Raw genomic sequence first — 15512 nt, 5'->3', positions numbered from 1 at the left:
TCCAGGTGAGAGAGGAAGGTGCTTGAGGTGGGATTGCAGTAGCAGACGAGAGAGAAGGGGTGCGATAAACATTTTTTGAGGAAGTAGTGACGGGATTTTCTTACGGTTTAGAGTGTTGTGAGGGGGAATTAGAGCAATCCAAAATGACTCCAGCTGTGATGGCGGAGACTCAGCCAAGAAGCAGGTTGGGGAAGGGGGATCTCCAGTGGTTTGCTTGGTCCCGGTTAGTTTGGAGGCAATTCTTTGTCTCAGGTAGAGGTGAAGAGGCAGATGGAAGTTGCAGTTTCAGGCACAGGTTGAAGGTGATATGTACACTTACATTCACCAGCTGGTAAATGTTATTTAAGTCGTGGGACTGAATGAGCCACGGGCCCACTCCGCCCCTCCACCCCTGCCTCAAGCAAGGGTGTATAGATGGTGGACAGAGGAGGGCACATGACACGGACAAAGCTATTGTGGCATTTGCTGGATTAAATCCTGGTCAGTGAGGTCTCTGGTCGCACAGTCAGTGAACGATGCTGCAGCTTAGTGAAATTTTATACTTAGTGAAATTTTCATCTCTAAGAAAACACGTTTTCAGGATCGACAAGAAGTTCGTTGGTAGAAATAAATCATCAGCTTAATGTCTTCAGCCGGATGACCTGTGTGTCTAGCATGGGTCCCAATCCTTAGGCAATAGACAATCCTGGCAGAAGTGAGGGGACGGCAAGATGACCCTGGGTTGTAGGGCCAGGGACTTAGCTGTTAAAAATTTTTACTTCTTCCATTTGGCAATGGGACCTCCTTGAGTCCTGACTCTACGTCTGTGAAATAGCAAGGAATGAGAATACTTATCTTACAGGTTTAGTTCAGGAAACCTGTAAAAGATGTTTGAGTACTGTACATAACCTACTTGGCATTTTTTGTATCCTTTTTATTGTCTACTTAGTGAAATCTTTGATTTTTATAGGATATGTCTTGGTAATTTTTAGGATGGATTTCTTATTTTTATTTTTAATATACTCACCAAAAATGATAATTAATGCTCTAGAGGTTTGACTTTTTTTTTTGAGACCAAAGATTGTGACAAATTTTAATTAACTCAAATGTATCAACATTGACATGTCTAGTCCATTGGATTTAAGAGGTTTCATCGGATATACACCATGTTATTCCTGACTAAAATCTGAAAACATCACATCAGAGGCCTTTCTGCTAAATAGTCTAGTTTATCTAAGCATATTAGCAGTCTATTTACTGTAAATTTATCTGATATTTTAAGGTATTTGTATTTCTTAGCCTAAAATTATTAATTCAGTAAGTTTCTTTCTGCTGTGAATTGTAATGTCCTCCTTTTTTGTCCTTTGACATTTCAAGTGGTTCCAGCGAATTATCTGTGCTGGAATAACTTATCTGACCCCCTCAGGGTTCGTACATTTGGTTATATCTTCCATCTGCTTTCATGTTTCCAGGTCTAGGGGACCCCCTTTTTTTTTTTAGTCTGTCTGACTATAGTAATCCCTTCATCCCTTTGACCATTAATTGGAAAATTATGACATTTAGAAACGACATTTTTCAAAACCATGGGAATCTTTGTATTTGGACCAGATGTTAAGAGAATTTTAAAAGAGGGATAAAACATCTGTGACAATGAATGGCAGAGTCATAGAAGAAATGGGAACTTGGATAGCGTTTTAATGGAAGTGCTAATATTGTAAAGAGGTACAGAGGTAAGGTAGAGAGGCACATGTGGATTTGCATTCTTTTTCTCCATCAATCCACTTCTCAAGTGTTGATTGTTTGTCTGCACTATGTCCAGTACTGTCTGGAGACTGAGGTTTTCATAGCCTTGTTTTAGAAGGAGGCAGATACACAGGTAATTGTAGTTCAGGATGATAAAGGCTGTAATAGGAATGAGAATCAACGTACAGTGGGGTCAGATAGGGACGAGAGAAAAGTGGGAAAAAATTCATAGAAGGCTCCTTAGAGGTGATGCTTAAGGGTTGGGATTAGCAGCAAGGAAACTCAACAACAACAACAACAACAAATGGTTGAAACTGCAGAGGTAAGAAATACAGGATGTTGGTCAGGATGGAGATGAGGGCCTGGATTCCAGAAGTGGGTAAGGGAAGGATTGTCAAGACACTGACAAAATGAGGAGTGAGTTTTGGGAAGATGGAGGAGGAGGGAATAGTGGGTGTCCCTTGAGCTCTGAGTTGACTGAGTGATGGTATAGTTAGTTATGAGAGGAAGGAGACATAAGGGAGACAGCTGATGAAGACAGATAACGAGGTCTGCTTTAGAGCTGTTACACTGGCTTTTTTATGTAAATACCCCTATTTTGATGTAAGGGTCTAGATTGTATACAGAGGTTGGGGAGAGGGTCTAGATTTGAGAGCCACCAGTTTTTAGAGACCATGTGAAATCATATGGGTCTGCAGACAAGGGCCTCTGAGAATGTGTAGATGGAGAAAACAATGCACATTCAGAAGAGATTGGCGTGTACTTTCATTTGAGGAGACTGCTAGATGTGAAGTAAATTCAGGGAGATTGGGGAGTTACAGAATCCAGGGAAGAGAGGATGTCAGGAGATATTCAAGGAAAGGTCAGTGGTCACAAAGGCCATGGAGATGACTAGTTGCATAAGCTCCCTGGATTTCACAAGCGGGAAGTGATCAGTGATATTGACCAGACTGATGACAGTAGAAAGGTATCGTCTTTTCTTCCCACTGTGGTAGCGTTGCTTTTCTGTTTGGGCATAGACTCCACATCGTGCGGTGGACGAGAGAGAAAATGGCGCTCCATTCTTGTACATCTTGGCTAAAAGCGAATGAGAGCTATGAATAGTAACTTCATATGGTGAGCGCCATTTATAACTGGAATATTTTAGTGTATCCACATGATTTTCCTGCCCTGAGGAAATGTCTCTAGGTAAATTCTTTCGAAATTGCCCAGGTAGTTACATTGCCTTGAAAGCCCATTATTTAAGTACTTTTTTCTTTTTTTCTTAGAAAGGGCTTTTGTTGGTTTAGCTGACACAGAAGTAGATTGAATGAACTTTCACTTAGTTTTAAAACCTGCTGACAGATAAAATTAATATTGCCTTTGTGTAAATAATAATTTTATCTAATGGACTTCATTTATTTTTATCGTTCCTCCAGGCGATCTGGAGCTAAACAAGGGGAAGAAGACAAATGTGTAATAACAATTCCCTTTGAAGAGAGATATAAAAGAAGGTCACTGGAGCCGAACCATTATTGAAATGTATAAAATAGTTTAATGTTTGCTTTTTTCCATTTTATATCATGAGGTCCTTTTATATAGCCATAAAATTCTATCTCCTCTGAGTTCACATGTGATGAAAATCTATGGGTAACAAAGCCAACTTCTTCCATTACCTGAAGGTGGCAGTGAGCGGTGTTTCTGGAGTTAAGAGTGGTCCGTGTTTCAGTAACACATTCCTAAAGATGTTTCCCTGATTCATTTATGACAAACTTCTTTCAGCTGAAACTTGGCAATCAAGACACATTGGTTCAAATAATATAAAAAAGATCTTGTTTCTTGATAAGGGCACTATAAAAATTGAAGAGATGTGATATATTTGTTGGAACATCCTGATTCCCCTTATGGGCTCAATGTAATAAGAGGAAACCTTTAATTTCACTGTATTTCCCAAATAATAAAATGTTCAGTTATTGTTTTTGAAAAAGATTAGAAGAATCTATTTGCTTGAACATTGCATTGATTTAAGTTTATTGTTTTATTGATTCTTTATTTAATTCCATTTCCTGCGCGGTACCTAGAATATCTGATACAACAGCAAGAAAAGAGCATAGATTCATGTAATACATTCCTTCTAGTCCTGAACACACCGGGGCTCTGATTCTCCTGGATTGTTTATTCCTGCTTCATTGAACACTCTAACTCGAACCTCTTTAAAGATCACGGTTTCTATATTCCCCATTCAGGAGGGTTTCTTCCTTCTTTGTTTCTGACAACTTTGCTTCTATTGCTACTTTTATTTCATAAATATAAAAAGAGATTTTTCTTTGTTTGACTACCCTGAGTGGTGATCTGGGAGTCCTGGGGCTACCGTCCTCTTCATCCTCAGTCCTGTCTTAGAAAGCTGTACCTTGTCCACAGAAGGAATCCTTCAATATGGCTGGATTAATACGGATTACGGACACCCTGGAGACACTGCCTGTTTTCATGCCTTAGGTTTGTCCCTAATTATTTTCGCTAGAGACAAGACTATGCTCCTGGTCTGGGAGTGATCAGGTCATGTGACCTTGTGACCACAAGTATGTGGTTTCAGAAGCTTGAGCAGGGAGCTCCGGCTGTAGAATATAAACAGCCAGAAGGTAGCAGGACCTGTCTTGATGTGGCACTGCGCCATTGATCCCACATGCACTGTTTAATCTCTCTGAGCTACAAAGAGGGAAGAGAGACTAGGTGATTTCTCTTTCCTCGTTCACTTTCCAAATTCTGGGAGTCCTTGAGTCATTTCTTGTCTCAGATGTACCAAGGGCCTAAGCCACTTCACAATAGGCTCACTCAGTGGCAGGGGATGGGTGGATTATAAATGACCCGTAGGACACTAGCTCTGTTTTCTCGGATTCGTTCAGGCAGCCAATTCAGCATGTTGGAGCACATACACTTGGCATCGGAACTGTGTGTAGATTGTTTACAATGAAAGACAGAAGCAAAACTTAAGACTTAGAAACACAGAAGGTCTGAGTCTATCCAAGGCAACCTTTCCCATGGAAGCAGTGGTGTGGCAGGCACTCTAATGTCCCCTCTGGGTTTCTGGAGAGGAGCTGCCACTGCGGCTGGTGTCAGCCACCGTGGTGTGATCATGGAAGACAGTCTGTACCTGGAGCAGTGGGAGGACTAGGCAGATGAGGGGCTCATGGCATCAGCAAGGGTGCGGATGTGGCTACTGAGTGTGCAAGGCTGCCTCTGAGGACCCTGGTGAGGCGAGAGTGACCACAGGGAAGGTCTTGCAGTGTGAGTAGTGGAGACAGATTAAGAAGAAACTAATTCTCAGCTATTCCTGGAAAAGCATGATTTTTTTTTGAAAGGCAGAAGCTGAATCCTGAGTTCTTGAATAGGCAGGACTGTTTACTGGGCAGCAGCTGACAATCATGCATGGGACCCCATCTTTGGCTCTGACAGGATGTGTAGGGCATGGCTTCGGGGTTGGTTGGTTTGCTGGAATGATTCTTTAGTAGTTCTGCTGCATTCAGTCTGGGAGGGGACTCCAGTTTCTGTGTGAGCAGTTCATCTGATCCCCTAAAACAGGGGTAAGAAATGGAAAGAACAAATGCAAAAACAAACATTTGAAAAGCATGTTCCAGCTGGGCACGGTGGCTCATGCCTGTAATCCCAGGACTTTGGGAGGTTGAGGTGGGAGGATCACGAGGTCAGGAGTTCAAGACCAGCCTGACCAACATGGTGAAACCCTGTCTCTACTAAAAACACAAAAATTAGCCAGGTGTGGTGGTGTGTGCCTGTAATCCCAGCTACTCAGGAGGCTGAGGCAGGAGAATTGCTTGAACCCAGGAGGTGGAGGTTGCAGTGAGCCGAGATTGTGCCATTGCACTCCAGCCTGGGCAACAGAACTAGACTATGTCTCAAAAAAAAAAAAAAAAAAAAAAAAAAAAGAAAAGAAAAGCATGTTCCAGGTCTGCAAATCCTGGATGTTATGTTTTTTACATTATAACAAGCTATAACTGTTCCTAATTAAGAGACACACATGCAGCAATCCCCTCTAATATATGCTTCAGCCTTTTGGTGCTAAGGATGGTCCTGCTGTGACATGCATGGGGCAGGACTTCCTGAGACACCTCTGAGGCCACCTCACTGGGTCAGCTCGCTCACCTGACTCCTTTGTCCTCTTGCCAAAGGAAGTCTCTAATGCCATTAAGTAGGGGATGGGCCCAGGAGGGGTTTGTGGACTCTCTGGACTATAACAACAGATTAGGCTATATCCATCTTTATGATAGGCCTGTAGCTCAGAAGAAACCCAGCCTCCTCTGAAAAGTACATTAAGCTTATGTTGGATCTGTATTTATTAATAACTGGTTAGACACTGTTCCCTAAGCAAAACGCCTCATGGAAGCTTTTATTCCTTTGATTTCTTTTTTATCTGACAGCAATTTTTTTTTCCTAAAAGGAGCAGTTATTTTCTGTCCCCAAAGCCTATTCAGTTTCAGTTGTAGCGTGGGAGTGAATGAGAAATGTTATTTATTGCACAAACACTTCTATACAGAGTTGTACTTATTTAGATCAAGCTTATAGAGATATCCTCCTACATCAGGAAAATAAAAGGAAGTTTAGGGGTTTCAGGGGTTTTGAAGTAGAGGCACCAAAAATGCTTATATATTGTCGCCCAAACTGGCTTTCTAGAATAAATCTTCATATTGGCAAAATCATTTGTTTCATATTAACTCACGTCGTGTATTTTTATTTTTCTAGAGTTGGTAGGATGATGTTAGAACAACTTTGATCCTTTGAAAATTCCTTCATAATGTATTTCCCAAATGTAGCACGTAGTTGAAATTAACAGGAATTTCATATATTTTGAAATTTTGCCTGAATGACTCAACACAAATTTAGTTTGGTGTTTTATATAAGCATATTTTGAATAATCTTTCAAGTCATGGCAGCTCGTTTAACTTCCAAAGAGGAAGTTATCTATGCATGTATGCGTATGTATGTATGTATGTATGTATGTATGTATGTATCTATCTATCTATCTATCTATCTATCTATCTATCTATCTATCTATCTATCTATCTATCTATCTATCTCTCTATTGTAGGGGTTCTCAACCAGGGGCAATTTGGCAGTGTCTGGAGACAATTTTGGTTGGTGCAAAGCTGGCCATGGGAGGGGGGTGTTACTGGCTCTAGTAGGTACAGGCCAGGGATGCGCTAAATGCATAGAATAGCCCAGAACACGGAATTATATGACTAACATGTCAATAGTGCTGAGCTTGAGCACTAAAAGCCCTGGTATAAATGTGTTCCTCCTACACCACTGGGAGGCAAGAGCTCCATGATTCAGTGCAAGATGGACCTGCTGAGTCCAGGAAGGAGGTACCTGGTATTTAAAGCTGAGTCTATTTAGAGGAAAAGCCTCTTCAAGGAGTTAGCTTTCCATGGTAAGCTGCTCAAAAAAGCCCACGTCTCTACATGAAGACTATAAATGCCCTTTCCTGTCACCTTACCATAATGACAGTTTACAGTACCTTTAGTTTAAGAAAAAAGGTAATACGTTATAGTCTGAAAATTATAAACCTCAAAAAATTACCTGTTCTCATTAAATGTTCTTTCCTAACATGACAAACATGTCATTTCAGCTCATCCCCCTCGAACTACGTGTTTCATTTTAGCTACTCGTTCTCCGTATGTGTCATTTCCCCTCTTCTCTAATTGTTGCTTTCCAAATCCCAAGGAAAGAGCATTTCAGACGCTTATGTTATTTTTCTCTTCCTTTCATTCAGGAGGCAAAGATGTTAGGGCTTCTAACGTCACATGTCTTAAGATCAGAGTGGGCGGCACATTGTAAATAAAGGACAGTTTCAGTCACAAGCAGGTCTGGATGATGCCCTTCATCAGTAGCAGAAGGGGAATCTATCTTGGCTTAGATGTGCACGTTGAAAAACTGTGTGTAAGAAAAGAATGTGCTGTTAGTCCCTAGTTGATTTGCACTCATTCTTGGAGATAATGACAGGACAGTGCTCCCATCCATCTCCATGGTGGCCTGCTGCTCTGTGAGAGTGGACTTACCAGTGATATGGCTCTGGGTGGCTGTTGGGTGCCAGGCATGGGTGTGAGTGCTTGGCACCATGCTTACTACAGAGCTAGCATGTATTAAGGGTTGACTGCCACTTCATCATCCTTCTCCTTTTATCTTCATCATTGCTGATCTGTTTTGATGTGTGACTGTGATAATTTACCTGAACTGGTATGGGTGCCCCAAACCTCCTTGCTTTTAACAGAATGAAATCACATCTAAAGCACCTCTAACCAGTGCTTATTTTAAAATACATAATTTGATAAAATTTCATATCTTACGTCTCAGGTCAGGAGGCTCAGAAAAGATAGGCTACTTCATCTGGTTACCTTTAGACTGGAGTTCTAAAGCAGACTCCGGTGTTGCACACTGTAACTTCTTTTCAAAAGTGAAACTCATACTTTCAGTGTTATAACCCAGGGTCAATGAGCATTTGCTCATCCATTGTCCATTACAGTGCTCTGTACTTGGGCAGGGATTGTGGGCTGGTGGATGGATGAGCCTCTGGCTCTCCGTTTTCCTCCCTAGCCCATCCTCCACCTTCATGCTCAGCATCTCTTGTTCCTACAGAAGCTATACTCTTCCCTTGTCTTGATTTGCAGTCCCATTACCTATTTCTCTGCCCACCCTGAATGTTTTGGTCAGTGGAAATGTTGTACAATTCCTTCCATTCTTAAGGACCCCAACCTCCTGCCTGCTCTGAAGTTCTTGGTCCTGGTGAGTCTGTACTTGGCTTCCTTATATCAGCTCCATGGTTGCTACTTATGGATGCAATAGGCCTTACCTCATGCTGCTTGGTTCCTTTGCAAATTCTTACATGCTGGGTATGCAGTTGTCACTCAGTAAATATTGAGGGAATGAGAGACTCTAAACTCAGCTGGACCTTCAGGTTTCTGGTCGGGTTTATTCATATTGAACCAACCTCTATGAAATTAACCCATAATTTTTCTACTCTTCAATTTCAAAATTTAAATTATCATGTCTTATCCTTCCTCCCCATTTGGTTGACTCAGAAAATACAGACTGTGAAATTTGATACACCCTCAAATCTATGTTTTCTTTGTCTTGAAATCTCACCATTTGTTCAGGTGATAAGCACTCCTTTTTAACGAAGGCTTCTTTCCTTTCTTTCACTTTCTTTACTGGAACCCTAATAGCTTCCCACCTCAGTTTTCTCTGGATTTTCTTTCAATTCCTCTCTCTTTTATGTATGTATTTATTAATTACTATTATTATTATTTAGAGACAAAGTCTTGCTCTGTTGCCTAGGCAGGAGTCCAGTGGCACCTTCTCAGCTCACTGCAGCCTTGAGCTTCTGGGCTAATGCAGTCCTCCTGCTTCAGCCACCCAAGTAGCTAAGACTACAGACACACACTACTACGCCTGACCAATTTTTATTTTTATTTTTTGTATAGACAAAATCTCACTATATTTCCCAGGCTGGTCTCAAACTCCTGACCTCAGGTAATCCACCTGCCTCAGCCTCCCAAAGTGCTGGCATTACAGGCATGAGTCACCATGCCTGGCCAAGTGTCTTAAACTTAATGCACACACACACACACACACAAGATTCTAATCTCATCTAAACAAAATCCCTCTGTTGATTATCCTATTAAAATGAATGGCATCACAATCCTTGAAGTCACTTACATTATCTGTCTTAAGTCCATCGCTGTCTCTGCTCTGTGTTCCCAAAATTTAGCAGATTATAACAACCACTCTTTTATTATATTTTGCATTTGTGGGGTCAGGAGTTTGGGCAGTGCTCAACAGAGAGATTCTTTTGTTCTCATAGTATCTATGAAATTACTCAATGGGTTTCAGCTTCACTCATGGCTGGAGAGTTGGGCTCATGTGTGACCCCAAAACTGGAGCACCTAAACGTGTTCTCTCTAGCATGGCCATCTCAGTGTAGTTGGACTTCTGACCTGGTGTCTCAGTGTCTTAAAGAATGTGTTCTAAGCTGCAGGATGTAGCAATTGCCAGGCTTTTAGGGCCTGGGCTTGGAAACTAGCACAAGATGACTTCTGTTGTATTCAAATGAGCAGAGCAGTCACTGAACCAACCCAGATTCTAGGTGGAGAACATAGCTCCACCTCTCAATGCGAGGAATGCCAGAATCTGTGGCCATCTTTAATTTGCCGTAGTTTCCTTTACCCACAGTCGTTGTGTACTGTGTTTGCCTTTTTATTCCCATTGACACCACCAAAGTCACTGCTTCATTTGTTTCTCTTCTTAACAATTGTAATGGCTTCAAATTGTCTTCTCCATTTCTATGCTCTCATCTGCCTAATTTCCTAGGTACACTATTGTGATAATGGCCTTATTAATATTAATAAGATCTTCTAACATTAGTATACTATGGTAGCTTGTTGCCTGAAAATAAAGACTTCACACCTTAGTGTAGTTTGCCTTCCAAATCTTAACCTACCCTGTAAGCTCTTCCCAATGCTTCCCTTTAAATTTCCTGGATCGAGTATGGCGCACCATTCCTAAAACATGTTGCATACCTCTTCCTCTTGCCCCTCCAATGTGCCTTTTCATTCTCTTCCCTGGGAATGGAATGTCATTCTAGAAACCTCCATCTGTTGAAATCCTCCTTATCCTCCAGCATTACACTCAGATTTGAGCCCCTCCATGGACCCGTCATAGATCCTTCTCTGTAGCAATCACACTCTCCCTTGACTCCCACAGCACTCCCGTTCTTTTTAAGATTTGCTAACGCTTGGATCATAGTTATTTTTACAGGCTTATATTACTTTAATGCTTGTTAATCATTTAAATTGTTCATAATCTTTAAAGTTTCCCGGCATAGTACTTTTATTTCACCCAGTAGGTGCTCGATATAGATTTTATTTGATTCACACTTGATCTCTAGCCAGATATTTTGCAGGCAGATTATCTACAATTTTAAAAGGTTATCCTGCATCACAAAATACAGAATTTAGCAAATCGTGATTTTTTAAAGTTGTGTAGCATAATATTCATCAGTTTATTGGTAAAAGACAATGGCCATGGCCTTCTTAAAAATAAGTCTTTTAAATGTTAAAAAGGGATGGACAGGTATTTGTAGGGTTTCCACATATAGACCTGTGTTTGCACAAAGGGTTAGGACAGGTGGCCAAGGGAAATCCAGCCAATCCCATCTATTAATCTACATTCCTTAGGAGTGAGTGTGATGACAGTACAGCTTAAGATTGAGCATTTCTCATTTAAAACAAATGGGCTATATCATGCAATTATTGGGAGAATGAGAGGTCTGTATTGAGATACACACACTCCGCATGCATTCATACAGCCTGGGATATGACGTAGACAAAATATGCTGGTCTGAGCCCTCCAAGCTCTCCTCTAGCTCAGCAGAGTGTAACCTTAATGTTAGTGAGGGAGTTTTACCAGAAGACCACCCACCGGAAAATGAACTCACGGTCATCCGATTCTTCTCTTTTGTGTGTTTTAGGCACTTTCCACACATGAGGGGAAGAAGAGCTTCTGTTTAGAAGATACGAGCCCAGAGTCAGAGGCCCCTTGCCCACCATGAAGGGAACCTGTGTTATAGCATGGCTGTTCTCAAGCCTGGGGCTGTGGAGACTCGCCCGCCCAGAGGCCCAGGGTACGACTCAGTGCCAGAGAGCTGAGCACCCAGTCATCTCCTATAAAGGTAAGGGACCAGCAAGCACTGAATGCAAAGCCGTCATCTAAAGGCACATTCTGTATTTAGTGATAGAAGATAATAGACCATCACAAATGCTATATAATCCAGTGACCCTGGTTTTGGACATAGTTTAAAATAAAGGTAAAAATACAAAAGCCTCTATCATTAGAATTTCATATCCAGAAACTGATCACTACCTCAAGAGGGATCTAAGACAGGGATTACCAAGGTAAAAAATCTCATTGTTTCTGTTCACCTTTATTTAACAGGTACTGCAGGCCTCCTAAGTGTTTGAACCAAAGGATAAAAATGTGACCATGAAAATAACAACAAAACTAAAGAAAGCCTAAAATTCTTCACTATGACATTTTCCTGCAAAGCGTTAGTCTTGCCCCCCACCAATTTATACTTTTATTTTTTAAAAATATACAAGTATGTTGGTTCTTTAATATCCCAGAGGTCATTCATTTGTTATCCAAAGGGGATGGATAAGATGTTATGTTTACCTTTTTCTTATTTTGATTATTAGAATTATTATTAATACATGAATTTTAACATATTTGATGTATTTTAATCCATGTAGCTTACATCCTTGTACACAGTGAAATTGTAGCATTTTAAGCCCAGAGTAACCTCTTGAGAGCGGCTTCTGGATTCTTCTGACTCCATCCAAGTCATCTTTGAGAGCTTCTTTGCTCTCTGGGTTGACGAGATGTTCCTATTCCTTTTACGTATTTCTTTCCATAGATCTGGGAATCACTCATTTCTGGATGCTTTGAGCACCAAATGTGCCCACAGGTCTTCTCAGTGGACAGTGCTAAGAAAAGCATTTTAAAAATAGACCATAAGCTTCTCCTGGTACTTATAATTCATCTCCAGGACTCTAGGGTCTTTGTTAACTTTTCCCATCTTAGTGTTTATTTCTTCCTTGCACAAAATCTCAAGTCTCTGCAGACCAACCTAATGATTTATTTGCCTTTTTTCTTTAGTACACACTCAGTCATTTTAGAATAACAGCTCCATGCAACCCTAGTTGTTTTTGATTATTGAAAAATCTTTAAAATGACTTTTTTTCTCTCTCGCTTTTTTTTTTTTTTTTTGGTCCTCACAGTAAATATGTCACTGGAAAATTCTAGCAAAATTAGCAAAATTACTGCTTTAAAATCAGTAGAAATAATTTCTTTCTGCGTGGTTATGGCACCAACCCAAGACCCAGTTACTATCATTTGTTTAATTTTTCTATTGATTTTTAGAAATTCTTAAAATTGACATTAAGTTTTTATGCAGTGTTTCAAAGTCAAATTATTGAAGCAAAGGTGTTCAAAGGAGTCTAGCTTCACTTCCTGTTTTCTTGATCCTATCCTAGAGCTGTTTCTGCATTTAGCTATTTACGTATATTTTATGGGTTAGGCTACTTTCGTAATAGAAGCAAAGCAACACACACACACATACGAACATATATTTATATTATCTTTTCTTAGATGAAAGGTGGCTATTATATAGACTTGTCTCTGTGTAGCATTATTTTAACCTAATGGTATATGCTGGAGCCTACTGTCTAGAATAGTGTAGAGATTTATGTCATTCATTTTTTTTTGTAGCTGCATAGCTTCCCCTATGTGATGAGCCCTAAACTAATCAAAAATTCCTTATTGAGAGATGCTTAGGTTATTTTCTGTCATTTGTGACCATGGATAGTGTTTCAGTGAGTAGTGCCTCCTATAAACATTATTTAACATTTTTGCAAGTGTACCGTTGAATGAGATTATTAGAATTGTGATTTCTGAGCCAAAGGGTGAATGCATATGTGGTTTTGGAAATGTTGCCCAATTCTCTTTCATAGAGGTTGCGCCACTTTGCATTCTAGTTGCCTTGGATATGAATACCTGTTTCTCTGCTGCCTTTCCTGCAGAGTACACCATCAGGCTTTGGGATTTGGATAAAACTCAATGCATGAATGGCATCTCAGTGTAATTTTATTTGCATGTTTTTAATTCTGAGTGAACATTCAATGAACATTTAGGAGAAGCCTGTTGTGTACAGGGTCTTTGCTAGATATTGAGGAGATCAAGAAGATGCTCAGTTCCTATTAAAAGGGTTTAGACTATTTTTAGGAATGGGAACCAAAAGGGCCATTGCATAACATTCTATGAAGGGTCCTAACAGGTGCCTGTGTTGGGTGCTGCAGATCCTAGGAGGGGGGGCTCTAAGCCCACATCCTGGGCTGTAGGATGGTGGTTGAGGAAGGTTTCTAGGATAAAGCTATGCCAGAGCTGCATCCCAAGTGATTGTTAGAAGGTGTTTACAAAACTTGTGAAAGGAGAAGTTTCCATGGAGAGGAAAAGAGCGAGTGATAAGCCCTGAAGTGAGAGAGGAAACACTGCAGGTCCTGGCAAGCCTCACGTACAGGAAGTCAGGACATCTTATTTTAAGATATGGAGGAGGAGGTAGAGGGCATGAGGCTCACATGGCAAGTGGGGATTCAGAGGTGCCTGGCATTGGAAGGCATGAACAATCAGAGGATGAACAAGTTTATCCTCTATCTGGAGGATGACAAAATGCTGACAGGGACAGCCCATTCTGAGGCTGCTACTGAGACCAACAGGAGGAGGAACTGCATTAAGGGAAGGGAGGCAGAAATGTAGAGAAGAGGTGGATTCTGGAAATTGGAAAAGGAGTGTGGTTGAGGATTAGTAGATGTAGAGCAGGAGCAAGGAGGAAACCCTGACCGCAATCCCCACATTCTTGGCTGTTGATTCCATATAGAATCAAGAAGAGAAAGCAGATATGAGGGGTGTGGTGATTTTAGATGGAAAAGGCTGAGTTCCTATGAGCCACCAGATGGAATTATCTAGTTGAGGGCAAGCCTTCCTGAGAACCAAGAAAGGGGATATTTTCAAGAGGGCGGTGTCCAGCAGAGCGTCAGATACTGCAGAGTGTTCAAGGCAGGTGTGTGCCAGAAGGAAGAGTGACACTCTTGTCCTGGTTTTCCTGGGACTTTCCTGGTTGCTTCTGTTCTGGAAAAGAACTGGTCACTCTGAGAAATTCTGTCAGCAGCACTGTATTAGCTGCCTAGGGCTGCTGTAACAAATTACTACACACTAGATGGCTTAAAACAACCTAATTGTCTCTTCTCGCATTTCTGAACGCCAGAGTCCAAAATTACGGTGTTTGCAGGTCTGTGTTCTCTCTGAAGGCTCTAGAGAAGAACCATTCTCTGCTTCCTTCTAGCTTCTCATGGTTGTCAGCAATGTTTGGCATTCCTTGGCTTGTGGATGCATCCCTCCAGTCTCTTAGTCTGTAGTCTCATGGTATCCTTCTTCTGTGTCCTTGTCTTTCTGTCTTCTCTTTTTATAAGGACATAAGTCATGTTGAACTTAGGACAAGCCCTAATCCAGTATGACCTCATCTTAAACAATTCATCTGCAAAGGTGCTGTTTCCAAATATGGTCACATTCAGAGGTACCTGTGGTTAGGACTTCAGTATATCTTCTGGGAGGATATAAAGCAGCATTTATCAGAGCAGTTTCACCACAGCGTTGGGGGAAGAAACCAGATGGTGATGTGTGTGGGGATACATCGAAGGTTAGGGACGATATGATAGATATAAAAGGAGAGAAGAACTCATGTTAGCCATGCAGGGACATAAGGGCAGGGAACAACTTTTTAAAGAGCATGACTTAACCATCCTAAAATGGTGATGGGAAGGAACGAGGTGAAGGAAGAGGCTAAAGAGAGAGGAGCGGGGAGATGATTGTTTAAGCAGAGACCCCGGTGCTGTAGGAGGGGATAACAGCTGGGAACAAGTGCCCAGTTAAGTTATAGGAAGCCAACTCCACCTCCAGTGAGCCTGGAGGGCAGGAGGCCAAAGCACCCAGGATGCAGGAAAGCTGGTGGGTGGGAGTGGATGCAGGAGAGGAGGGAGTTCCTGAGGATCTCTGTCTTGGCTGAAGAGGAGTAGGTAGGTCCCAGGCCAAGAGAACAGGGCCTTAGAAAGGAAATGCTCCTCTGAGGAGAGAATAAAACTTTTTCACACACACACACACACACACACACACACACACACACACACACACAC

At 41.3% G+C, this 15512-nt stretch overlaps 1 protein-coding gene across 1 annotated transcript in view; it reads left to right on the top strand.

Annotated features, from left to right (window-relative positions):
- Window positions 1-15512, top strand: part of SEMA5A (semaphorin 5A) — a 510195-nt gene that overhangs the window by 159326 nt on the left and 335357 nt on the right. Inside the window, exon 3 of the mRNA XM_023218224.2 lies at window positions 11240-11440. Coding sequence (XP_023073992.1) covers window positions 11317-11440 — 124 coding nt within the window. The 5' untranslated portion in view covers window positions 11240-11316. The remainder of the gene's footprint in view (window positions 1-11239; window positions 11441-15512) is intronic.

This window comes from Piliocolobus tephrosceles, chromosome 4 (assembly GCF_002776525.5).
Source record: "Piliocolobus tephrosceles isolate RC106 chromosome 4, ASM277652v3, whole genome shotgun sequence".
Lineage (NCBI taxonomy): Eukaryota > Metazoa > Chordata > Mammalia > Primates > Cercopithecidae > Piliocolobus > Piliocolobus tephrosceles.
Note: the sequence above shows the minus strand (reverse complement) of the source record. Positions and strands in the feature narration are given on the sequence as shown.